At 39.3% G+C, this 25,656-nt stretch overlaps 1 protein-coding gene across 1 annotated transcript; it reads left to right on the top strand.

Annotated features, from left to right (window-relative positions):
• The first annotated feature begins 10,177 nt into the window (after positions 1-10,177).
• LOC129402444 (olfactory receptor 2G3-like) lies at positions 10,178-11,110 on the top strand. Its single transcript, XM_055129027.1, has one exon. The coding sequence runs from the start codon at positions 10,178-10,180 to the stop codon at positions 11,108-11,110; it is 933 nt and encodes a 310-aa protein (XP_054985002.1).
• Positions 11,111-25,656: the final 14,546 nt, after the last annotated feature.

The raw sequence follows: 25,656 nt of genomic DNA, 5'->3' as shown, positions 1-25,656 counted from the left end.
CTTTCTAAGCTGGAAAGTGACTTAAGACATATCTTCAGACAATTGCTCTAGCATATAGAATATATTGTTTATTATTTTTCTGTATGTAGATACAGTACAAATGACAGGGTTTTGAGAAAAACACTTATATTCACCTTGGAAGGTAATGAACATTTGAATGAATGTATGTTGTGTTCATGTACAAAAAAAAATTCGTGAAATTAAAAAAATTGAGTTTTTAAAACCATTCTCAGCGAAAAATTCATTTATAAGCATATACAGTAAGTATAATTTATTGCTTAAAATCTGGGTGGAATAAAATGATGGGCTAGGAACAAAAGGGAAATCATAAAATTATTATCATATTAAAATAAAGCAAAATCTTTGATGTGATCAATTATACTTTGTATTAAGAAGCATGGGTTATATCTTTCAATTCTATGCAAATTCTATTTTGATATCAAAAAGAGAAAAAATATCTTTCATATAGAAGCAGTGAATTTTTTACTTTCTGGTATTTGTAGTAAAAGGAATAGAGGGCAAAGTTTTGTTAAAGATTTTCCACTAAACATGTACAGAAGTTTTTCCAATAACTTTCCTATGTTCAATTTCACTTTGTTATCATATGATAAACAGAAAACTTGGCTGATATTGGATAAATTGAATTATTCACAATAAATTTTTTAATACAAAATTTTACATAAAATTCCTGTTTCCAAGAACTTGCTGGCAATTAGTGAGGGCTCATTGTTTTGTTTGTAACTGTGACTGAAAGGGTTAGAGCAGAACACTCAGTGGAAATAAGGAATTAAAATTTATATTCTTCAAACATTTGTGAAATTGGATTTTATTTTATTATGAGAACAAAGAGTCACAGATTGCTAAAGTTAAATACAATATGAGATAGTTGGTAAAACTAAGGATGGAAAATTCAGATATTTAATACAGGCAAAAAAGAAGGAAAATAGAATAGCTTTGGAAAATTCTTGGAGAAATGTAAGAAAAATGTTTTTGCTGAGACTGCAGAACAGAAAGTCAAAGTGTAATATTTGTAACTCCCAGGACTCTTTCTTTTTTTTTTTTTTTTAGCGAAGGGTATGGAGCAATAGCACAGCAGGTAGGGTGTTTGCCTTGCAGGAAGCTGACCCAGGTTTGATTTCTCCGACCCTCCAGCAGCTACTGAGAGTGTCCCACCCACACTGCAGAAACCGGAAAGCTACCCGTGGCATATCTGATATGCCAAACACAGTAACAAGTTTCACAATGGAGAAGTTACTGGTGCCCACTCGAGCAAATCAATGAACGGGAGGACAGTGCTACAGTGCTACAGTGAAGGGTATGAGTGTACATCAGTTTCCCATGATAGATCTAAAGTTCATTTTTGCTTTCTTCCGCCTTCTCAATATCCCATAGAATCTGCCTTCTTCCCTTATCTCACTTCCTCCATTCTTATCTTAGTCTCATCTTACAAGTGAATATTTGGTGGAAGTGTGTCAGAAATTTAAATGTACACTTAAGATGTGTTTGAATTTCTTTAAGATCCTGGGTTTGGGTCATACCCATTGGATCTCCAGGGCTATTCCTGGAGGCTCCGTGGCAGTGTAGGGGGCGGGGGAGGGGTAGGCAAACCATATTTGATGCTGAAAATCTAACTGTGGTTGGTCACATGCAAGGCAAGTTTTTGGTTTTGTTTTTTTCCTTCCTGTACTATCTCTGGGCTGGAGCCATAGCACAGCGGGTAGGGCGTTTGCCTGCATGTGGCCGATCCGGGTTTGATTCCTCTGCCCCTCTTGGAGAGCTCGACAAGCTACTAAGAGTATCTCGCCCGCTGGGCAGATCCTGAAAAGCTACCCGTGGCGTATTCCATGTGCCAAAAACAGTATCAAGTCTCATGATGGAGACGTTACTGGTGCCGAGCAAACCGATGAGCAACAAATGAGACTGATACAGTGATTTTTCATAAGCTGTAAATTAACTAAATTCATTATAAGCTTCTGACAGCCTTTTCCTCTTCACTCTCTATTTTCCTCCCTGATAAACTTTACCTCACTAGTCTTGTCCGTACCTGTCAGCAAATCTCTCTGCTGACACAATTAGCCTCCTTCTCTCTCTCTGTACAGTCCTGCCCTTGCTAGCACCTGCTGAAGCAACCAAGGGCACCTTGCCAAAATGTCCGGCACGAATGACCATTATTTCTCCCTCAGTCAGTGCTTCTCTGAGTTCTTCTCAAGAGCTGAGTTTAGGACCAGTAGCCTATACACGATCCTCTTTCTAATCCCGAGACAATATTCCTAAAATTCTTTTTCTGACCAAGATCATGGACTTCCTCAATGGCAGTGTCCACTCAGGATTTATCGTGGTGACCTTCTCTGACCAGCCTCACTTGGAAAACATCCTCTTTTTTGTGTTAGAGCTGGTGTCCTACCTCACAACGCTGCTGGGGAACACGCTCATCATTCTAGTCTCTCCCTTAGACCCCAAACTCCACCCCCCCATGTACTCTTCCTCACTCAGCTCTCCCTGGTTGGCATTTGCTTTACCACCAGCTTTGGCCCCTGGCTGCTGTCTAACCCGAGAGGTGGCAAGGCCATCACCGTCCCTGGCTGTGCCTTTCGGTTCCTCTCAGTTCTGTGGTTGGGCTCCACTGAATGTGTCCTCTAAGCTGTGATGACCTAAGATCGCTATGAGGCTCTGCAGACCTTTCTTGGATGTGCAGTGCAGGAAACACGCTCATCCAGGGTACCACCGGCCTCCTGATACCTCGCTTCAGATAACGGAGCATCTATACTTTCTTCTGCAAGGTGCCCTTGATGCTTAAGCTTGCAGGTGTGGACACCCACTTCAATGTGGTCCAGGTGTTCTTCATTGCATTAGTCTTGTTCTTTCTGCCTTTACCATGGATCTTGATTTCTTAAGGGTTCATTGTCAATGCAGTTGACAAGAATAGCTCCTATGCCTAGACACACAGCAATTTGATCTCCCTCTTCTATACTGTTGTGACCCCAACCCTCAAGCCCTCAAGGGAAGAAAAGATAAGGGGGTGGTGGTGCAAGATGAGGAGGTCTGGAGGAAATATAGGGACAAAAGAAGGACTGTTGAATATTTCTGGAGTGTAGAACACTACATGTATATATCTGAGCCACTACAACCAACACTACAGTTAAACTTAAGAATGTGCTTGTGAAGGAGACAGGGTGGGGAGGAAGGGAAACTGCGGTCATTGGTGGAGGAATGTGGACACTGATATTGGGACTGGTGTTAGAACACTCTATGCCTAAAACCCTCTTGTCAGCAACTTTTAAAGTCACAGTGCCTAGATAAGAACAACATAAGCATAAAACACACTGGAAAAGAGAAACAAAAAAAGACAAGGAAAACAAGTCAATAAACTTGATGATCAATGAAACTGAGTTTCTTTAAATAAAATTTGATGAGTTCATTATTAAATCATAGTGAAGGCACTGTAGTGGTAAAAATTTATAGAAATTTAAAAATATTCATGCTTATTGAAACCTTCTTTTTTTCCACCAACAACGAAACCCAGGACATCACAAATGAAAGTAAAGTGCTTTACTGATGAACCACATCTTCACTTTCTGATTACTAATGAACATACCTAATTACAAAAAAATTGTCTCATTTATCTGATTATATAGATAATTAAATCCTTTACTTGTTTGAAAGTGATATTGAGCTCCATCCAGTTCTTTGGATTTACTCCTGGCTACTGCTCAGGTATAACTCCTTGCAGTGCTCAGGGGACCATGTGCATGGCTGGAGATCTACTAGGGCAGATCCTGTGCAAGGCAAGCACCGTAATCCCTGTACTATCTCCCTGGCCCTGATTCCTTATTGCCCAGGCAATTCCTAATAGCAAAGTCATTGTTTCCCCACGCCTATCTTTTATCCGTTCATCCACTACAAAGAATATACTAACATATACTCTGAACAGTGAAATGAGGTGAGGGAATTTATCTCTGATATCATCGTTTAGAGACAGAAAAAGTTCACTAGAGAACTGCATTCTTTTAAGCTTCACCCCTGGGAAAAACTTGCTCCGGACACTCTCAAACTCCACATTAATGAGCAACTTGGAGATACAGGTCCCCGAGTATTTTTCTCTAATGTACTTTTATCCTGGGATTATTGGTTAGGAAATATTTACTTTCAGGCAGTTTGTAAGCATTGGTCAGAGATACTCACTTCAGGGAGACATTCTAATTTGTGAAAGTCATTCCAGCAGCTTTCTTTTCTGCATGGTTGTGAAAATAATAGAACTAAGTGGTTGACCTCGAGGAGTAAGTAAGCTTCCCGTTCTCACATCTCTCTCTTTCTCTTTTTCTCTCTCCCTCTATCTCTGGTTTTGACTTCACTTGCATCACCAACTCAACTACTTGAACCATTTACTTAGTCTCACCTGTAGTTTCTTTATGAGGAGTTATTCGAGGTCTGACCGGGATGCAGCTTTACCAAATATAGCCATTGCTCATCTCACAAGAATCATCAGACAAGTGTCACAGGGAAAAGCAATTGAATTTCCCTCAAAGAAAAAACATCTTTTATCTAACCCATGTCTCCCATTTTCAAATAGCTCAATATAGCTTTTGTTTATATTTCAGAGTTTGGAATGATAAATTTTGCAGTCATGTTTTGGGCTTGAATATATATATGTGTATATAAACACATACACAAAAACTAATTTTTAGAGCATATATACTCTAATTATTTTGCTAAGCACAAACACTAATTTTTGATTCTTCAATTTCTCAGATCTTCACTTCCTTTTGATCCACATACACACAAGTATCAACCCATACATCTTAGTCTTGAACTGTGAAAGGGCAAATGCCTCCACTTTTCATCTCCAATTTCTTGGTGGGAAAAAGTATAGATAGTCTTCAACTTAGTCAGGTCACAAAGCTAGTCAGATTTAAGGAAGTGTAGAAGTGCATGTCTTCTTGGTAGAGTTCCTTATAGCTGCTTAAAAGATTTTAGAATGCTGTATAAAAATATGAGAATAATTAAATTTTATTTTACTAGTGATTTTGATACAAATAATTCTGTCTTGGGGCTGGAGTGATATCACAGTAGGTAGGGTGTTTGCCTTCCCGACCCAGGTTCTATTCCCAGCATCCCATATGGTACCCCGAGCATCGCCAGGAGTGATTCCTGAGTGCAGAGTCAGGACTCAGCCCTGAGCATTGCCAGATGTGACCCAAAAAGCCAAAAAAAGAAAAAAACTCAAATAGTTCAGACTTAAGCACCTCTCTTAATGTTATGTTCTTTATGAAAATATGAAAATTTGTTTCGATAATTTTTCCTAAAATTGAAATTGAATTAAATTTAGTGATCTTGAAATTTGATGGCAAATTAGAGAATTAGTAATTCCTAAATTTATCTAGTTTGAGAAATGTGAATTCATATTTTGAAAGATACTACTTCTGAACAAATTCCATTATCCCCCACTTTATTTTAACACTGTGATTTATAAATTTGTTCATGGTAATTTTTTGGCAGGATTTAATATTCCAACATCAATCCTCCCACTATTTTTTCCATTTTCCAAAACACCCCTGTAGCAGGTCAACACTGATTTATTTTATATTCCTTAGGACAAATTCAAGTTTAAGCTGGATTCTAATTTTAAACTGTAAAAATTATGTTGTTTTCTAAAAATCATGAGACTAACGTGCTATCATTTGATCTGATTTTTTTGGTTTTATTGTATTCTCTCTCCCTTTCTCTCTTGCTCTCTCTTTTGTTTTAGGGTCATCCTTGGGGTGCTCAGGGCTTAGTCATAGCTCTGAGTTTAGGTCTGTTCCTGGAGGGAATTGGGGGACCAGATGTGATGCTGGGATGGATTTGGATCAGCTGTGTACAAGGCAATTCCCTACAAACTGTACTCTCTTCAGCCTCATATACTTATTTTTTTTAAACAATTGAAATATAAATTTTAATGATAAAAGCTAAGGCACGTAGATTGGGAAAAATTAGTATTTGCTGTTAAGTATCATTTGAAATATATGGTATATGGGAATTTCTATAGTATGATTTTTAGTGTCTGAGTAGAATTTATTACTAGTTACACAAATATATTTATTTTAAAATTAAAAAAATTAAAGCATCGTAATTTTTAAAGTAATTCCATTTGGAGACACTGCATTTTAGCATAGATCCCACCAAGGTGTCCCGGGGGTTGGTCCCAATTCTCACACTGACTCCTTGGCAGACACAGTGTAAAATTGGGGTTTGGATCTGCTGTTTTCAGTGTTGTTGGTTTTGTGGTTTGGATATACAGCTATATAAATTTAAACATTTAGCTTTAATATGAAAAAAATTAAGGAATCCTTATATATTTTTAGAGGGAATGTAAAATGGTACAGCAATTCTGGAAAATAGTATGACAAAAATTAATTTATACATATATGAGTATTAAGTCAGTATTTCAAAAATCTATCTGCATAGACCAAATTCACTGAAATTATGCACAATAGATAAGAAATGAGAACATCTGGGAAAGGGGTGTGAGGGGGCAAAACAAGAGAAATGAGAATTATCTAAATGTCCTCTAAGGGATTAATGAAGATAATCTGTTTTATATACATATATCAATCATTTTAGTAATAAGTAGGAATTCCAACATTAGCTACAAACTGTGCAAATCAGAGGAACATCATTATGCTACATGAGGTGAAGCAGCCAGAGAAAGACAAATACTATATGGCATCAGGTATATGAGGAGCCTAAAATAAGACAAAGTCAATACCCTAAGAACAGGGAATAGAATAGGATGGTGCTGTCCAATGTCTGGAGGGAAAGGAAGGGAGGATAATATCAGTAAAGGGCACAGCTGCTTACTAGAAAAAGAATAAGTTCTGAGCAGTCAATGTTCAGCAGTCTGGCCATAGATAATAAAATGGTATTGTGCACTTGGAATGTACTTAAATCAAAATCTTAAGCATATGCAACATATATCCAGACACAAAAGTGAACGATATTGAACATGTGAGAGGCTAGATGTTAATTATCTTATTTGTGATCATTCTTCCATATGAGTGACCGTTGAGTCATCCTGGTGGATACTTGTAATATAATAATTATAGTTGTGAATTTATCCTTAACAGATTAATTAAATAAAATTTAGGACAGTAAATTAAAATCTAGAATTATTTTTACTGAATTTACCTTTTAGAATTACAAACACAACTGAATGAAATGACAATTCTAGCTTTCACAATTCTGAAAAATAAATAATCTAATAATATATGTCCATAAGAGTGATAGTACTGCTTCTAGGGGATTTGCCTTGTAGGCAGCCGACCGGGGTTTGATCTCTGGCATCCCAGATGGTCCCCTGAACTCTGCTAGATTCCTTAGTGCAGAACCAAAAGCAACCCCTGAGCACCACTGGGTGTGATGCAAAAAGAAAAAAAAAGTAAAAATGGGGCACTGATCAAGTTATTAAAATGGTAAGAGAATAAAATTAGAAAATGAGCTCCTATTTGATCCAGCAATACCACTTCTGGGAATATATCCTGGAGATGCAAAAATGTATAGTAAAAGTGATATCTGCACCTATATGTTCATTGCAGCACTGTTCACAATAGCCAGAATCTGGAAAAAATCCAAGTGTCTGAGAAAAGGTGACTGGTTAACTCCACAGCTTGGAAGCTGGCCTCACATGCTAGGTGAAGAAGCAGCTCTGATAGAGAAGGGATCACCAAGCAAAGGGTGCTAGGCGGGCCCACTAGGGATGGGAGATATGGGCTGAAAATAGACTATAGACTGAGCATGATGCCCACTTAATACCTCTGTAGCAAGCCACAACACCCCAAAAGAGAGAGAGAGCAAAAGAGAATTCCCTGCCACAGAGGCAGCGTATGGTGAAGGGGACAGGGTGGGGGTGGTGGGAGGGATGCTGGGACCATTGGTGGTGATAAATGGGCACTGGTAGAGGGATGGGTACTGGATCATTGTATGACTGAAACCTAAGCATGAAAACTTGTAAGTCTGTAAACTTTATCTCACAGTGATTCACTAATAATAATAATAAAAAGAATATTTTATACTTAACAAATTTTATTACCCAGAACAATGCAGACAGGTGGCAGAATGCCAGTGCTTCTTCTACGCATGTGCATGGGTGAGTTTTTACATTTTTTCTCCCCAATTTCTGCACTGGAGATTGAACCCAGGACCACACAAGCTTTCAAGTACATACTTTATTGCTAAGGCACATATGTGGATCTTTGAACCTATTTTAAAACATTTTATTTATTTATTTGTTATTTTTTATTGAATCACCATGAGAACAGTTACAAAGCTTTTAGGTTTAAGTCTCAGTCATACGATGATCAAACACCCATCCCTTCACCAGTGCACATGTTCCACCACCAAGAACCCCAGTATGCCCCCCCCATCCTACTCCCCACCCTGCCTGTTTGGCAGATGATTTTCACTTTACTCTCTCTTTACTTTGATTACGTTCAATACTCAACAGAAAATCCACTATTATTATTTGGAATTTCCCCCCAACAATCAGAGCTGCCGAAAAGGCATCATTAGATCATATGTTTTCTATGGCTGATAATGAAGAGGATATGATGTTGCATGGCCATGAGAGCAGCCATGTGGTTTTGTAATTCTGGTATTTTAGTAATTAAGTCCAGAGTTATTTCTGCCGGCAGTTGCTGTGTTCCGCGACTGGTTTGTGTGTTTGTGTGCCTCTGGGATCATGGCTGTTTAGGAGCGGAGGAGCCGTTCATGGGAGGCTGCTCGGGGTCCAGTTTGGGTGGGAAGCAGGGCCTGTTCTGTACCCCCCCCATCACAAGATTTCTTGTGCTCCCCATCACTGCATGCTCCTATCTCTCAGTCCAATTGTCTCTGGAAGGTGGCGGTGGCCATGCTGCTGCAAAGGGTAAAAGCTTGAGGGACAGACAAAACCCTTCCCCTACCGGGGAGTCATGCGGCCGTAGCTTATCCAGGAGCATTTCTGCCAGCAGCTGCCCATTCCGAGATTGGTCTCTGTGCTTCTGGGATCGTGGCTGTTCAGAGGGAAAGGAGCTGTTCCTGAATGGTTTTCTTTTTCCTCTATCAGGAAAGGTTTGGAGAAATAGTCCTGGTCCCCACATACCGGGTCCATGTTAGTATAAGCTCAGTGTGGCCGGGATTCCATCTGGAGCAGGCGGGAGACTGCACCTTCTCCGTCTGGGGCACCCTAGTGTTATCTGCCAAGTCTGGGGTCTGAGCACTCTCAGGGTGTGGTGCCCACCGGCCAGGATTCTCCACTCTGAACTTATTGTTTTTAATTTGACTATTTTTGGGGTTTGGTTCACACCTGGTGGAAACAACTGGGTCGGATGCATGCAAGGTAAGTACTTAAATCCCTGTACATCTCTCTGGCCCAAACATTATTCATATTATTTATTTTTTTATTTTATAAAGTAGTTCACAATATTAGATGAGCAATGGGATGACAGTGACAGTTCACAGTGACAGCACTATATATCTGTAAAACAAATATGCCTCTAAGATTGGGTGCCTCCTGCTTTGTGGTTCATCCGTGTGGTGCAGTGCTCTTGGAGTCCGGGTGGCGTGGGGTATGAAGTGTCCAGGAATAGGTTCACTCGTGAGAGAGGCTGGGCCTAAGTGTGTGGAGAGTGGCCGAGAGCTGGGAGCAGTTGAGTTCTGGAGGTTTTCAGCTTCCAGGGCTTGACCCCTTGGGGCAGGAAGGGGTCTCACTCGTCCCCCTCCGGGTGCCCTGAGTGAAACAACCTAGCATGAGGTCCAGTGTGTCCATATGGCGAGTGTCATGTTCTGCTCCCTTCTGGGAGAGAAGGACATGGACTCTGGGTGGTGGCCCATGATGAATTATCTGGTGCCAGTCAGAGGTGGCTTATAGGCGTCACTGCTGAGTTGCGGGAGATAGGGGGATACCCAAATATTATTTCAAATCCTTTAGTTTTTGTCTAAGTATATTTTTAATCAAAATATTTGTGCATTACTGTATATCTGTATCTTCCTTTATTTCCTCTTCTATTAGAAAAATTGCATAACTCAAACCTGAAGCTTTAATGATAATTATCAAGGAATAGGAAATGGATATTATGTGTATTGAGACAAAAATAATAATAAAAATAATACTTTTTTTGGATAAAATTTCCTCTATTCATTTTTTCTTTTTTATCCCAACAGACCAATGGAACAAAACAATGAAACAGATGATGGATATTTTATCCTCCTCGGATTCTCAGACCAGCCCCGAGTGGAGTTCATCCTTTTTGTGGTGGTTTTGGTCTCCTACCTTCTGACGATTGTTGGGAACTCAGTCATCATCCTGGTTTCCCGTCTGGATGCAAAACTCCAGACACCCATGTATTTCTTCCTCACCAATCTCTCCTTACTAGACCTGGGCTTCACGACCAGTGCTGTCCCTCAGTTACTGTGGAATTTGAAGGGACCATCCAAGACCATCACCTGGACTGGCTGCGTCATCCAACTCTACGTGTTCTTGGCCCTGGGTTCCACAGAATGTGTCCTCCTGACTATCATGGCATTTGATCGCTATGTAGCTGTGTGCAAACCTCTCAATTACACCACCATCATGCACCCCTCCTTCTGCAAGGCCCTAGCAGGAATAGCATGGGCGTGTGGAATAGGAAATAGTCTCATCCAAGTATCGATCACGCTCCGACTTCCTCGATGTGGGCGTCACCGTCTGGATCACTTCTTATGTGAAGTGCCTGCCATGGTCAAGTTGTCATGTATTGACACACATGCAAATGAGGTTCAGCTTTTTGTGGCCACACTAGTTCTCATCCTTATTCCTGTGTTATTGATACTGCTCTCCTATGGCCTCATTGTGCAAGCAGTGATCAAACTTAGGTCAGTCCAAGCTTTTCGTAAGGCTCTTGGGACCTGTGGCTCTCATCTGATAGTGGTGTCCTTCTTCTTTGGGGCCGGCTCAGTCATATACATCAAACCACAGAAGTACTATGGCTATGTCGACGGAAAGTTTCTTACACTATTTTATGGAATTTTTTCTCCAACCCTCAATCCCCTCATATATACTCTCAGGAATAAGGATGTGAAAGGAGCTATGATGAGATTGTTGAGAATAGAAAAAATGTGACTTTCTTAGCTAGAAATTGACTTAAGACATATCGTCAGACAATTGCTCTTGCATATAGAATATACCCATTTATTATTTTTTGTATGTATGTACAGTATAAATAACATGTTTTTTAAAAAAACACTTATATTCTCTTTGGAAGGTCATGGAACTTTGTATGAATGTGTATGTTGTGTGTATGAACAAAAGTAAGAAATTGAGAGATTAAAAAACGAGTTTTTAAAATAATTCTCAAGAAAAAATTTTTTTACCAGCATATACATTAAGTATAATATATTGCTTAAATCTAGGTGGAATAAAATGATGGGATAGCAACAGAGGGGAAACGATAAAATTATTATTATATTGAAATAAAGCAAAATAGTATCTTTGATGTGATCAGTTATAGTTTGTAATAAGAAACATGTAAACTGGAGAAATAGCACAATCGGTAGGACATTTGCCCTGAATGCAGGGGACCTGGTTTTGATTCCTCTGTCCCTCTTGGAGAGCCCGGCAAGCTACCAAGAGTATCCTGCCTGCACGCCACAAGCTGGCAAGCTACCCATGGCTTATTCGGTATACCAAAAACAGTAACAAGTCTCACCATGGAGACGTTTCGGTTCCTGCTCGAGCAAATCAATAAACAACAGGATGACAGTGCAGCTGTTCGAAGAAACATGGGTTATATCTTTCAATACTATGAATATTCTATTTTAATATCAAAAAGGGAAAAAATATATTGCATATAGAAGCATTGAAGTTTTTACTTCCTGGTAGTTTTGTTAACAAATAGATGGCCAAGTTTTGTTAAAGATTGTCCACTATAAAAGTACAGAACTTTTTCCAATAACTTTTCTATGTTCAACTTCACTTTGTTGTCACATGATAAAAAAGAAAACTTAGCTTATATTGGACAAACTGAATCATTCAAAATAATTTTTTTAATACAAACTTTTACATAAAATTTTTGTTTCCAAGAACTTGCTGGCAATTAGTGAGGGCTCATTGTATTGTTTGTAACTGTTTGTGACTGAACGGGAAAGAGCAGAACACTAAGTGGAAGTAAAGAATTAAAATATGTATTCTTCAAACATTTTGAAATTGTAGTGTATTGTATTATGAGAACAAAGAGTCACAGATATCTAAAGTTAAATAAAATGTGAGAGAGGAGATAAAACTCAGAGTGAAAAATATAGATATTTAATAGAGGCAAGAAAAGAAGGAAAATAGAATATCTTTGGAACATTCTTGGAAAAATGTAAGAAAAACGTTTTTGCTGAGACTGAAGAAGAGAAAGTCAAAGTGTCATCTTTGTAACTCCCAGGACTCAATTTTCTTCTTTTAGTGAAGAGTATGAGTGTACATCAGTTTCCCATGATAGATCTAAAGTTCTTTTTCGCTTTCTTCCTCCTTTTCAATATCCTACAGAATCTGCCTTCTTTCCTTACCTCACTTCCTCCATTTCTTATCTTAATCTCACTCATCTTACAATTGAATATTTGGTGGAAATGTGTCAGAAATTTAAATGCAAACTCAAGAATGTGTTTAAATTTCTTTAAGACCCCGGGGTTTGGTTCATAAACCAAACAGTGGTGCTCCAGGGCTATTCCTGGGGGCTCCCTGGCAGTGTTGGGGGCGGGGCGAGGGGGAGACAAACCATATTTGATGCTGGAGATCTAACCGTAGTTGGTCACATGCAAGGCAAGTTTTTGTTCTTGTTTTTAACTTCCTGTGCTATCTCTCCGGTTCTGCATTGTGTTTTAAATTAATTTAAAACATAATAAATGAGGTTATCGTGTTAAAAAAAATATCAGGTTGGTGGAAAACCTGGAATTTTATGCTCATATGGAGTCATTTAAAGTAGAATGGAATCACCTATGGGAAAAAGTTTACAGGGCAATTAAAGCTAAAGATAAAAGGTAGAAAAATATGACAAAATAAGATCTGAATAAGCCAGTTAAGCTATTTTTATCCATGTGATCACATATATCAAGATGTTAAAGTGCTTCAAAAGCTGGCATGTGAACTGCAAGATCTTTGTGGGCCTGAAGGGAAGGGCTATTGTAAAGCAGAGAGTGTGTTTCATTGCTAAGGGCATTTGCACTCACAATTAAACTCTGACCTTCCAACCAGACATGCTCCCAAACTCTTCAGCTCAGAACAAAGGGCGAGGAATGTGAATGAGATAAAAGGAATAAGCTGAGACGATGCTGGGGTATAAGATGAAGACTTTTGGGGTCTGGAGAGGTAGTACAGGGATTCAAGTCAACTTCCCTTGCATGTGGGCGGCCCACCATGGTTTGAATCTCCAATACCACATGTTGTCCGCTGAGCCTTGCAGGAGTCCCATTTGAGCACAGAGCTATGAATAGCCCCAAAGCACCACCAGCTGTGAGCCAAACTGAAGCAAAGCAAAAATGCCCACCGTGCTGGGAAGATGTACTGTGGGTAAGCAACTTGTTTTGCACAGAGTCGATCCCATTTGATATCCAGCATGGCATATGGTCCCCGGAGCACCACCAAAAGAGATACCCACTCACAGAACCAGCAGTAAACTCTGAGCACTGCTGGGTGTGGCCCAACCCTCCCCTTCCAACAAAAGTTTAAAAAGATTTTTTTATGCACAGATCTAAATACGCCAACCTAAACATGCGCAGGGATTTCACATAGAGTTAGTGTTTAGTTAGGTCTCTATAATATTTCCTTTAATGACAGTTATGGCTTCAGGTATCATTTTAATTCTTTAATTCCTTTCAAGTTCATGTTTAAGTTCTTTTAAATAGGTGTTCAATTTTATACATTGGCATGTGGCTATTCAGTCTTCCCAGATCGTTTATCAAAAAAGAACATTGTTTTTTTTTTTTTTTTTAAAGAATATTCTTTCCTGTTGATTATTCTTGTTTTCCTTGTCAAGAGTTTTCTTACCAGGTGTAAGAGTTTATTTCAGGGCTTTTGCTTCAGTATCACTGGTCTACGTATTTATTTTTTAAATGCCCAGTAACATCATTTTTCAGTTATGGTAGCTTTGTAGTGTTTGAAATCAGAAACTGCATTGCCTCCCCCATTTGTCATTTTCAGATTGCTTTTGGTATTTTTTCACTTTTCTTGGTTTTATATGTTTATAAAATAGAGAATATGTTTTATTCTCTATTTCCATGAAAGTGCCATGAGATGTTTCTCACCACACTGCTATCAAACGTATAAAAAGCACTCACAAAACTTAACAGAGGGGGCCAGAAAGATAGTACATTGAGTAGGTCACTTGCCTTGCACATGGCCTACCTGGGTTCAATCCCTGGCACCCTGTATGGTTCTCCAAAGCCCACCAGGGAATTTATGGTGTTGTTTAGAGTCTCCAGAATCTCATATAACTTTCTTGTGAGTTGATTTTCTTTTCATTAATTTTTGACATGTAACATTATTACATAATATAAACAGATATAAGTTATCATCATTGATAATAGCTTAATATATTTATTCCCATGATTAATTTCACAACAAGTAATAGAACTTTCTCAGAACATATCTATTCCATTATGAAAGAATGTTGAGGCAATGTTTTTTGTGACTTTTATTGATGACATGTAAGAAAGTCCCTATATATCCTAAACGTGACGTACATGAAAAATTTAGTGAGTATGTTTTTTATAAGTACATTGAAATCTGCATATTTATAATTATTTGTACTTTCAAAAAATCCATTAAGACCTTGGTTTCCTTAGTCTTTTAAGAAGTGAAAATTACAGTAACTTTGATGTAGACTGAGGAAACTTTTAAAAACTCCCACCAAAGACCTCTCTTTTCCTGATCCTTATTCTCTTTATTCAGACTCCATGACTCCTTCATTGAACACGAGAGATGAGAAAGCTGGGTAGCTTCTCAAGCACTGCACATCAAGAGGGCAAAGAGGCTTGTTCCAAATACATTATTAAATCAACATCATTAATAAAGTGGTGCAAGGTGTGCAATACTAACATATTTTGAATAGTAGTGAAATTATACACCTACTATATATAGTAGTTTAAACTAATGTTAAAAGATGGTGGACTAATTAGTTAACTACTTTTTAAATGACAATTAAATTGTAATTAGAAATTTTGTGTTTATGCTGATCAAATGTTTAGATGACTCTTATTATTATTGCTTCCAAGAAATAAATGTTTGCCATATTATAAGCTATAAGAAAAGTAACTTCAATTTTCTTTAGAAACTATTATTGACTAATATAAAAAACTTAAAATGTTCACTTGAAAATAATGAAAAATTGAAATGTTATTTACCCTTATTGTTCACATATACTGTAAATACTTTGATGTGCCTGTTTTCCCCAATTTAATTTGAGTGATTTTTCATAGGGCTGGAGTGATAGCATAGTGGGTAGGGCATTTGACTTGCACGTGTCTGACCCGGGTTCGATTCCTCAGTCCCTCTCAGAGAGCCAGGCAAGCTACTGCGAGTATCCCGCCCACATGGCAGAGCCTGGCAAGCTCCCTGTGGTGTATGCAATATGCCAAAAACAGTAAAAACAAGTCTCACAATGGAGACATTACTGGTGCCCGCTCAAGCAAATCAATGAGCAACGGGTGACAGAGTATCACTTGTATCATTTGTCATCCTGTTGATCCTCGATTTGCTCTAATGGGCACCAGTAAGTCTCCATTCATCCCTGTCTCGTGCTAGTGTAGGCCAATGACATCTGCTCACTCCAGGAACAGGAAGAGTATCAAACCATTAAATCAGGATGCCGGAGGGCAGTCATCTTGGTCTTGTAGTTGGGGAAGGACAGATGAGGATTGCGAATACTTTTCCCGGCTTCTGCCGCATCGGCCAACACTGCTGCTCTTCTCTCTTTGAGGACTTCCTTTACCGCTTCTCTGCACAGTGTTGCAAGCTTGGACGTTAGCTGTCATTGCCTGAGGCTCGTGCCAAACCACGTAGGCGAATAAGCTCAAGAGTTTCCAAGGACAGGCGTCTGTTTGTGGCTTTTCCACTCTCGGTATTCTCTGCATAGTGATGGAGGTGCTGAATGTCGATGTTGTCAATGACAACATCTTCCCACGTAGCCACAATGGTGCCAAAGAACTCCCAATTGGTGGTCATTCTGGGAATTCTCTTCTTAAACTTAAACTTTGCAGACCTTTCTCCCTGCTCTGTGAAGTAGAATTTTGCATGAAGGAGACCGTGGTCTGATCCCGTTTGAAATTTTGGAACAACAACATCAGCCAGGAAAAACCTTCAGTTGAATATGATGTGGTCAATTTTATTGTGGAACTGTCCACCGGGAGACTCCCATGTCCAACGTTTAGATTTGGCCTTCTGGAACTGTGAGTTACCATGGATGGTCTTGGTTGACATGATTAACTCAGACAGTTTCTCACTGTCCATTCATTCCATTCTAGGCCATGGGTCCCAATGTGGAGTTCTTTGGGCAACCTTCTCAGTCCTATCTTGGCATTAAAATTGATATTGTACAAGGTGTGGTCTTCTTTATAGAACTTCTCCAGCTCCATGTAGAACTTCTCAATTTCTTCTTCATCATAGTTGGATGGTGGTGCATAGATGACGAAGATGAAACTGCCGGCAGTGAGTCACATCTATGCAAGCATAATTGTCCGATTCAGGTTGTTAGGCATTCGAATGAATCAGTGCTCATGGCCAAGTTTATGTTGACAAGGACACCTACGCCACAGACACCTCTGCGGTCACATGTTCCAAGGACCAGTTCTTCTCCAGTGTTGAAAATGGCGTGATGTGTTCGATACCTTCTCAGGCAATTTCTAATAGCAAAGGCATTGATTCTCTACAACTATCTTCGGTCAGACCAATGATGTCGTACTTGATCTTCTGCACTTGCACCATCAGGTCCTCGATGGATCCTTCTGATGCCAGCGTACATGCATTGAATGTACAGACAGTCAGTCATTTTAGTCTTTCTTTGTTTTGGCAGTCTAGTTTGTCCCTGAGGTTTTATCAGCCTCTCCTTGCTCATCCTTCTTAATGCTGCCATATTGGTTTCTCTCTCTCTCTCAGGCAAATGAGGCTCATTGTTGTTACTGTTTTTGGCACATCAAGTATGCCATTGGTGGCTTGCCAGGCTCTGCCGTGCGGGTGGGGTACTCTCGGTAAGCTTACCGGGCTCTCCGAGTGGGATGGAGGCTTTTAGGGTGGCCTCCAATTGCCCTTACAGGTGTTTCTATGGTTCATGCTATATTTGAACCCTATATAATATGGTATGGGAATTATGGAAAATGGGCATTAAGTGTCTTATGTTGGGTGGTGGAGGTAGTGGAGTTCTGCTTCTGAGGCATTTATCTGGCTCTGGCAGGGTGGGGCATCTGGGTTTGATCCCTGGAGCACCGGAGATTGGAGGAGGCCGACAGAGGATCTTGTTTCCGGGTCTCGTTGAGTCTGGAGTCCAAGGTCTCGAAGTTCTGCTTACCTGGTTGTGTGGGGCTTCACACATGGGTGAGGTTCAGCCCGAGTGTCCGGAAAGCGGCCTTGAGTGTCGCTGTGGCTGGGTAGTGGAGGTGACAGTGATGCAGTGACTTTTCATAAGCTGTAAATTCACTAAATTCATTATATGCTTCTGACAATCTTTCCCTTTTTGCTATTTTCCTCCCTGATGAACTTTACTTCACTAGTCTTGTCCGTACCTGTCAGCAAATCTCTCTGCTGATGCAATTAGCCTCCTTCTCTCTCTCTGTACAGTCCTGCCCTTGCGAGCACCTGCTGAAGCATCCAAGGGCAGCTTGCCAAAATGTCCGGCACGAATGACCATTATTTCTCCCTTAGTCAGTGCTTCTCTGAGTTCTTCTCAAGAGCTGAGTTTAGGATCCGTAGCCTACGCACGGTCCTCTTTCTAACCCTATGAGAATATTCCTAAAATTTTTTTTCTGAACAAGATCATGGACTTCCTCAATAGCAGTGTCCACCCAGACTTTGTCGTGGTGACCTTCTCTGACCAGCTGCACTGGGAAAAAATCCCCTTTTTTTGTAATAGAGCTGGTGTATTTACCTCACGACTCAGCTGGGGAACACACTCATCATTTTGGTCTCTTCCGTAGACCCCAAACCCCACCCTCCCTCCCATGTACTCTTCCTCACTCAGCTCTCCCTGTTTGGCATTTGCTTTATCACCAGCATTGGCCTCCAGCTGTTGTGGAACCCGAGAGGTGGCAAGGCCATCACAATCCCTGGCTGCGATGTTCATCTGGCCAGTCCCTGTGGTTGGGCTCCATCGAATGTGTCCTCCTGGCTGTGATGGCATTTTATTGCTATGAGGCTCTGCAGGCCTTTCTTGGATGTGCAGCGCAGGAAACATGCTCATCCAGGGTACCACCGGCCTCCTGATACCTCGCTGCGGACACCAGTGCATCTATAATTTCTTCTGCAAAGTGCCCTTGATGCTTAAGTGCTTGGGTGTGGACACCCACTCCAACACAGTCCAGGTGTTCTTTGTTGCCTTAGTCTCGCTCTTTCTACCCTTATCATGGATCTTTATTTCTTCAGGATTTATTGTCAAGGCAGTTGACAAGAATAGCTTCTATGCCCAGACACACAGCAAATTTATCTCCCTCTTCTATATGGTTGTGACCCCAACCTTCAAGCCCCTCATTTGCACCCTGAGGAATAAGGATGTGACGTGCTGTTGGAAGACTATTTTGCAGAAGCCCAGATTTGTGAGAAATGCAGCAGTGCACGTGAAGTGATCCAATATTAAGAGGAATCCACCACAGCAAAACCACTTAAGACATCTTGTGGGATTGCTAACTCAAAATGAACTCGTGAGGAATGTATGCAGCTTTCAGGGCCTGCCTGCACAAATATAACTTGCATGGACCGCAAGATTGCATGTTACTTTCTCCCCTTCCTTCTACCAGGGTACAGTTCCCACCACCAATGTCCCCAGTATCCCTCCCCCAGCCTCTATGGTAGAAAATTTCCCACATAGTCTCTCTCTCCTTTTGGGCACTATGATTTTAAATACAGATACCAAGAGGCCATCATGTTTGGTCCTTTGTCTACTTTCAGCACACATCTCCCATCCGGAGGGATCCCTCCAACCATTGACTTAGTGATGCCTTCTCTATTCCTACCGATTGCATGTTCTTTCTTTCAGAGCTGTCAACCTGCTCTAATCTCTTTCCCAGAATCTTTTTTATTTTTTAAAAAATTTTATTTATTTTTAATTAGAGAATCACCGTGAGGGTACAGTTACAGATTTATACACTTTTGTGCTTATGCTTCCCTCATACAAAGTTCGGGAACCCATCCCTTCACCAGTGCCCATTCTCCACCACCCGTAAACCCAGCGTCCCTCCCACCCTCCCCAATCCCATCTCCCCCCACCCCACCCTGCCACTGTGGCAGGGCATTCCCTTCTGTTCTCTCTCTCTATTTAGTTTCTACGGCCCGCAATAAAGGTGTTGAGTGGCCGCTGTGCTCAGTCTCTAGCCCTCATTCAGCCCGCAACTCCCTTCCCCGACATGGCCTTCGACTACAATATAGTTGGTGATCGCTTCTCTGAGTTGCCCTTTCCCCAGAACGTGACCAGAATCCCTTTTAATTTTTTTTATTTTATAAGTTACTTCACAATACTTGATTACATTTAATATTCAAACACCAATCCTGTGACCATTACACTTTCCCACCAACATATTTGGGATGTTTCCATCCCAAGCCCCAATCGGACTCCCAAAACACAAAGGAAAGAATACATTTTGTATTGTTTGTTATGAAGAATTGCTGAACATGCTTACAAAAGTGTTCATATAGAAAACAATTTGAAGATTGTTCTATTTTGGCATGAGCCACTAAGACATTCTACTGGATATCACTAACATATTGTTAAAGTTTGCATGATGTAAGCTTTGGTATATATGTCTGAAAATTTGTATATATTCATATATATATTTCCATTTATGATTTGTTGCCTATTGTCTGGACCCCATCAAATATGGTGTGGTAATTATGGAAAATGGGTAGGGGGTTCCTTATGATGTGTCTCGCAGCGACTTTCATGGCCACGCAGTCCAGGAATATTCTCATTCATATGTAAAGCTCGGCTCAAGTGTGTGGACAGTGGCCTGGAGAGTGGCGGCTGTTGGGTTGTATATGTTGGCTGCTGGGTTGGGTCACTTGGGGGAGGGTCTCTCACCCTCCTCCCTCTGGGGGGCCCTGACTGAAAACAGCCTGGCTCGGAGTCCAATGGCATGGTTATAGTTATAACCATGTTATAGGGTTATAGTTATATGGGCATTATTTATATGGTTATAAGGGCATTATTTTATGCTCCCTTCCGGGAGAAGCAGTCGTGAGTTCTGGACAGTGACTGATGAGAGTATTACTTGGCACGGGCAGGAGGTGGCGTATGGGTGTGACCCTGGGTCTCCAGAGACCCCAGGGAAATAGGCAGAGATGTCTGCTCCTGGTCCCATTGAGCCCAGTGTCAAGGTTACAAAGTTCTGCAAAATCAAATTAGTAAATAAAAATTAGTTGCATTTCTCTATTCACATAGAGAAGATGAAGAGAGAAATAAGAAAAGAGATTCCATTAAAAATAGTTCAAAATATCAAACATAATTTATAAACAAATTATAAATCAGTTTAATAGAGGCAAAAATGTATTGAAAATTGCAAGCCACAATTGAAAGATATATTAGAGGACACAGTAAGTGGAAAAGTATTTAAAGTGCATGGATTGGAAGACTTGAAAAAGTCAAAATGACCACCCTATGCCAAAAGTATAGATTCACTGAAATTCTCATCAAATTTCTTATGACATTCTTCAAGGACTTAGACAATAAGAGAGCATACCATGCCAGTAGAATGATATATATCAAAAAGAATGCAAACAAACTGTGTTCGCAAGGATGTGGTAAAAAAAGAACCTCTCATACACTGTTGGTGGGAATGTTGTCTATTCCAGTCCTTTTGGAAAAGAGTATGGAGATTCTTAAAAAACAGTCTAAATAGAACTCCCAATGATTCTGACTATACTTCTTGGTATCTACCCCTAAGAACAAAACATTCATTCAAGAATATACATGACATGCATAACTCTGTTTGTTGCACTCACTATTTCAATAGCCAGGTTTGGAAGCAACCCAGGCATCCAATAGTGGATGCATGGGTAATGAAGCTGTGGTATATAAAACTAAACAGCCACAAGGAAGGATGAAATCATGCAATTTTCTTCAAATTGGATTGAACTGGAGAATCTCCTGTTGAGTGAAGTAAGTCAGAAGGATAAGAACAAATACATGTTATTACTAATTTATGGTCTACGGTATGCCAGGTCAAGGGAATAGGAGGTAGAGGAGATGGGCAAACGCTTGGTCCTATATTACAAAACAAAAACACTAGGGAAGGAGAGATAAGGGGGTGGTGGTGCAAGATGAGGCGGTCTGGAAGAAATATAGGGACAAAAGTGGAGTGTTGAACATTTATGGAGTGTAGAATAGTGCATGTATATATATCTGAGCCACTACAACCAACACTACAGTTAAACTTAAGAATGTGCCTGTCAAGGATGTGAGGAGTGGGGAGGGAAACTGCAGTCATTGGTGGAGGAATGTGGACATGATGTTGGGACTGGTATTGGAACCCTGTATGCCTGAAACCCTCTTGTCAGCAACTTTTAAAGTCACAGTGCCTAAATAAAAACAACAGAAGCATACAACACACTGGAAAAGAGAAACAAAAAAAGACAAGGAAAATATATCAATAAACTTGATGATCCATAATACTGAGCTTCTTCAAATAAATTTGATGCATACATTACTAAACCATAGTTGAGGCACCAAAAGGGTAAAAATTTATAGAAATTTAAAAATATTCATGCTCATTAAAACCTTCTTTTTTTTTACACCAGTAATCAAACCTAGGACCTCACACATAAAAATAAAAAGTGCTCTACTAATGAACCACAGCTTCAGTTCTGTGCTTACCAATGAACATACTTAATTACAAAAAAACCCTCTCATTTATCTGATTATGTAGATAATTAAATTCTTTCCTTTTTTGGAAGTGGTATTGAGCTCCACCCAGTTTTTTTGATTTACTGCTGGCTCTGTGCTCAAGTATAACTCCTTGCAGTGCTCAGGAGACGATATGCAGTGCTGAAGATCTACTAGGGCAGATCCCATGCAAGGCAAGCACCTTAATCCCTGTACTAGCTCTCTGGCCCTGATTCCTTATTGCCCAGGAAATTTCTAATAGCATAGACATTGCCTCCCTACAACTATCTTTTTTCTTTCGTCCCTTACAAAGAATATACTAATATACACACTGGACAGTGTAATGAGGTGAGGAAATTTGATATCATCTGTCGGAGACAGAGCAAATTTCCCTTGAGAACTGCCTTCTTTTAAGCTTCACCCCTGGGAAATACTTGCTCCAGACACTCTCCAGCGCCACGTTAATGAGCAACTTGCAGATTTAGGTCCCCAGGTATTTTTCTCTAATGTACTTTAATCCTGGGATTATTGTCTAAGAAGTATTTACTTTCACCCAGTGTGTAAGCATTGGCCAAAGATATTCACAGGGAGACTTTCTTACTTGTGAAAATCATTCCAGCAGCCTTCTTTTCTGCATGGTTGTGAAAATGAAAGACCAAAGGGCGTGACCGGATGAGTAAGTAAGCTTTCAGTTCTCACATCTCTTTCTCTTTCCCTCTTTCTCCTCTCGCTCTCTGTTTCTCTCTCTCTCTCTCTCTCTCTCTCTCTCTCTCTTTGATTTTGTCTCCACTTGCATTGCCACCTCAACTACTTGAACATTTTACTTAGTCTCACCTATAGATTCTTGTCCAGGAGTACATTCTGAGGTCTGACCTTGATGCGTCTTTACCAAATATAACCATTGCTCATATCACAAGAATAATCAGAGAATTGTCTGGGGAAAAAGCAGTTGAATGTCTGTCAAAGAAAAACCATCTTTTATCTAACCCATGTCTCCCCTTTTCAAATAGCTCAATATAGCTTTTGCTCATATTTCAGAGTTTGGAAAGATAAATTTTACAGTCAGGTTATGGGGTTGAACATATAGGCATATATACATACATATATATATAAACACATACACAAACAAGATTTTTTTAGAGAATGATATACTCTAATTATTTTGACAAGCACAAACACTAATTTTTGGTTCTTCAATTTATCATATCTTCACTTCCTTTTAATCCACATACACACAAGTATCAACCCATCTATCTTAGACTTGAACTGTGGAAGGGCAAATGCCTCCACTTCTCATCTCCAGTTTCTAGGTGGGAGAAGGTATAGCTAGTCTTCAACTTAGTCAGGTCAGAAAGCTAGGCAGATATAAGGAAGTGTAGAAGTGCAGAAGGTCTTCTTGGAAGAGCTCCTTATAAGTGCTTAAAGGATTTTACAATGTGGTAATAGAGAAATATGAGAATAATTAGATTTTACTTTATTAGTGATTCTGATACAAATAGTTCAGTCTTAAGCACTTCTCTCTATGTTATGTTCATTATGAAAATTTGTTTCTATGATCTTTGCTAAATCTAAAATTGTGTTAAATTTAGTGATCTTTAAATTTGATGACAAATTAGAGAATTAGTATTTCCTAAATTTATCTGGTTTGAGAAATGTGAATTCATATTTTGAAAGATATTACTTCTAAAAAATTCAATTTCCCCCCTTTATTTAAACACGGTGATTTATAAAGTTGTTCATAATAACTTTTAGCAGGATTCAATATTCCACCTCAATCCCTCCACCATTGCTTCCATTTTCTCAAGCACCCCGGAGGCCTGGCCCTATAGCAGGTCAACACTAATTTATTTTATATTCCTTCAGAGAAATTTAAGTTTATGCTGGATTATAATTTTCAAGAGTTTGAAAGTTATGCTATTTTCTAGAAATCATGAGACTAACGTGCTATCATTTGATCTGATACTTTTGGTTTTACTGTATTCTCTCTCCTTCTCTCTCTCTTTCTCTGTTGCTCTCACTTTTGTTTTTGGTCATCCTGCTGGTGCTCAGGGCTTACTCATAGCTCTGAGTTCTTAGAAGGGTTTGGGGGACTCTATGTGATGATGGGGTGGATTTGGGTCAGCTCTGTGCAAGGCAAGCGCCCTACACACTGTACTCTCTCTCCAGTCTCATGAACTTATTTTTTTTTAAAACAATTGAAATATAAATTTTAGTGATAAAAGCTAAGGATAGTGGTTTTGGAAAATTTAGTATTTGCTGTTAAGTAGCATTTGTAATATATGGTATATGGAATTTCTATAGTATGATTTTTAGTATACTGAGTAGAGTTTATTATTAGTTACACAAATATATTTATTTTAAAATTCAAAAAAATTAAAAATACCTTGATTAAAGCACCGTAATTTTTAAAGTTATTGTATTTGGACACACAGCATTCTAGCACAGATCCCACCAAAAATTCTCCAGGGGGTTGGTCCCAATTCTCACAATGACTCCTTGGCAGACACAGTGTAAAATTTTGATTTTGGATCTGCTGTTTTCAGTGTTGTTAATTTTGTGGTTTGGATATACAGCTATATAAACTTAAACATTTAGCTTTTGAATAAAAATATTTAGAGAATCCTTACATATTTTTGGAGGGAATGTAAAATGGTACAGAAATTCTGGAAAATAGTATGACTTAAAAATTAATTTATACATATATGAGTATTAAACCAGTATTTCAAAAGTCTATCTGCATAGACCAAGTACAATAAAATTATGCACAATAGATAAGAAATGAGAACATCTGGGAAAGGGGTGTGAGGGGGCTGAAGAAAAGAAATGAGAATTATCTAAATGTCCTCCAAGTGATTAATTGAAATAATCTGTTTTATATACATATATCAATCATTTTAGTACTAAGTAGGAATTCCAACATTAGTACAACCTGTACAAATCAGAGGAACATCATTATGCTACATGAGTTGAAGCAGCCAGAGAAAGACAAATACTATATGGCATTAGATATATGAGAAACCTAAAGTAAGGCAAACCAATACCCTAAGAACAGGGAATAGAATAGGATGGTGCTGTTCAATGTCTGGAGGGAAAGGAAGGGAGGATAATATCAGTAAAGGTGCAGCTGCTTACTAGAAAAAGAATTAAGTTCTGAGGAGTCAATGTTCAGCAGGCTGCCCATAGTTAATAAAATGGTATTGTGCACTTGGAATGTACTTACATCAAAATCTTAAGCATATGCAACATACATCCACACACAAAAATAAGCAATATGGAACATATGAGAAACTAGATGTTAGTTATCATGTTTGTGATTATTCTTCATTACGAGTGACCATCGAGTCGTCCTGGTGGATACTTGCAATATAACAACTACATTTGTGAATAATTCCTTAACACTTTAATTAAACAAAATTAGGAAAGTAAATAAAAATCTAGAATTATATTTACTGAATTTAACTTTTTGAATTATAAACACAACTGAATGAAATGACAATTCTAGCTTTCACAATTCCTAAAAGTAAATAATCAAATAAGATATGCCCGTAAGAGTGATAGTGCAGCTTCTAGGGTATTTGCCTTGTAGGCAGCCATCTGGGGTTTGATC

Source organism: Sorex araneus, chromosome 2 (genome assembly GCF_027595985.1).
Source record: "Sorex araneus isolate mSorAra2 chromosome 2, mSorAra2.pri, whole genome shotgun sequence".
NCBI classification, from domain to species: Eukaryota; Metazoa; Chordata; class Mammalia; order Eulipotyphla; family Soricidae; genus Sorex; species Sorex araneus.
The sequence above is the reverse complement of the archived record's forward strand: the minus strand, read 5'-3'. Positions and strand labels throughout refer to the sequence as shown.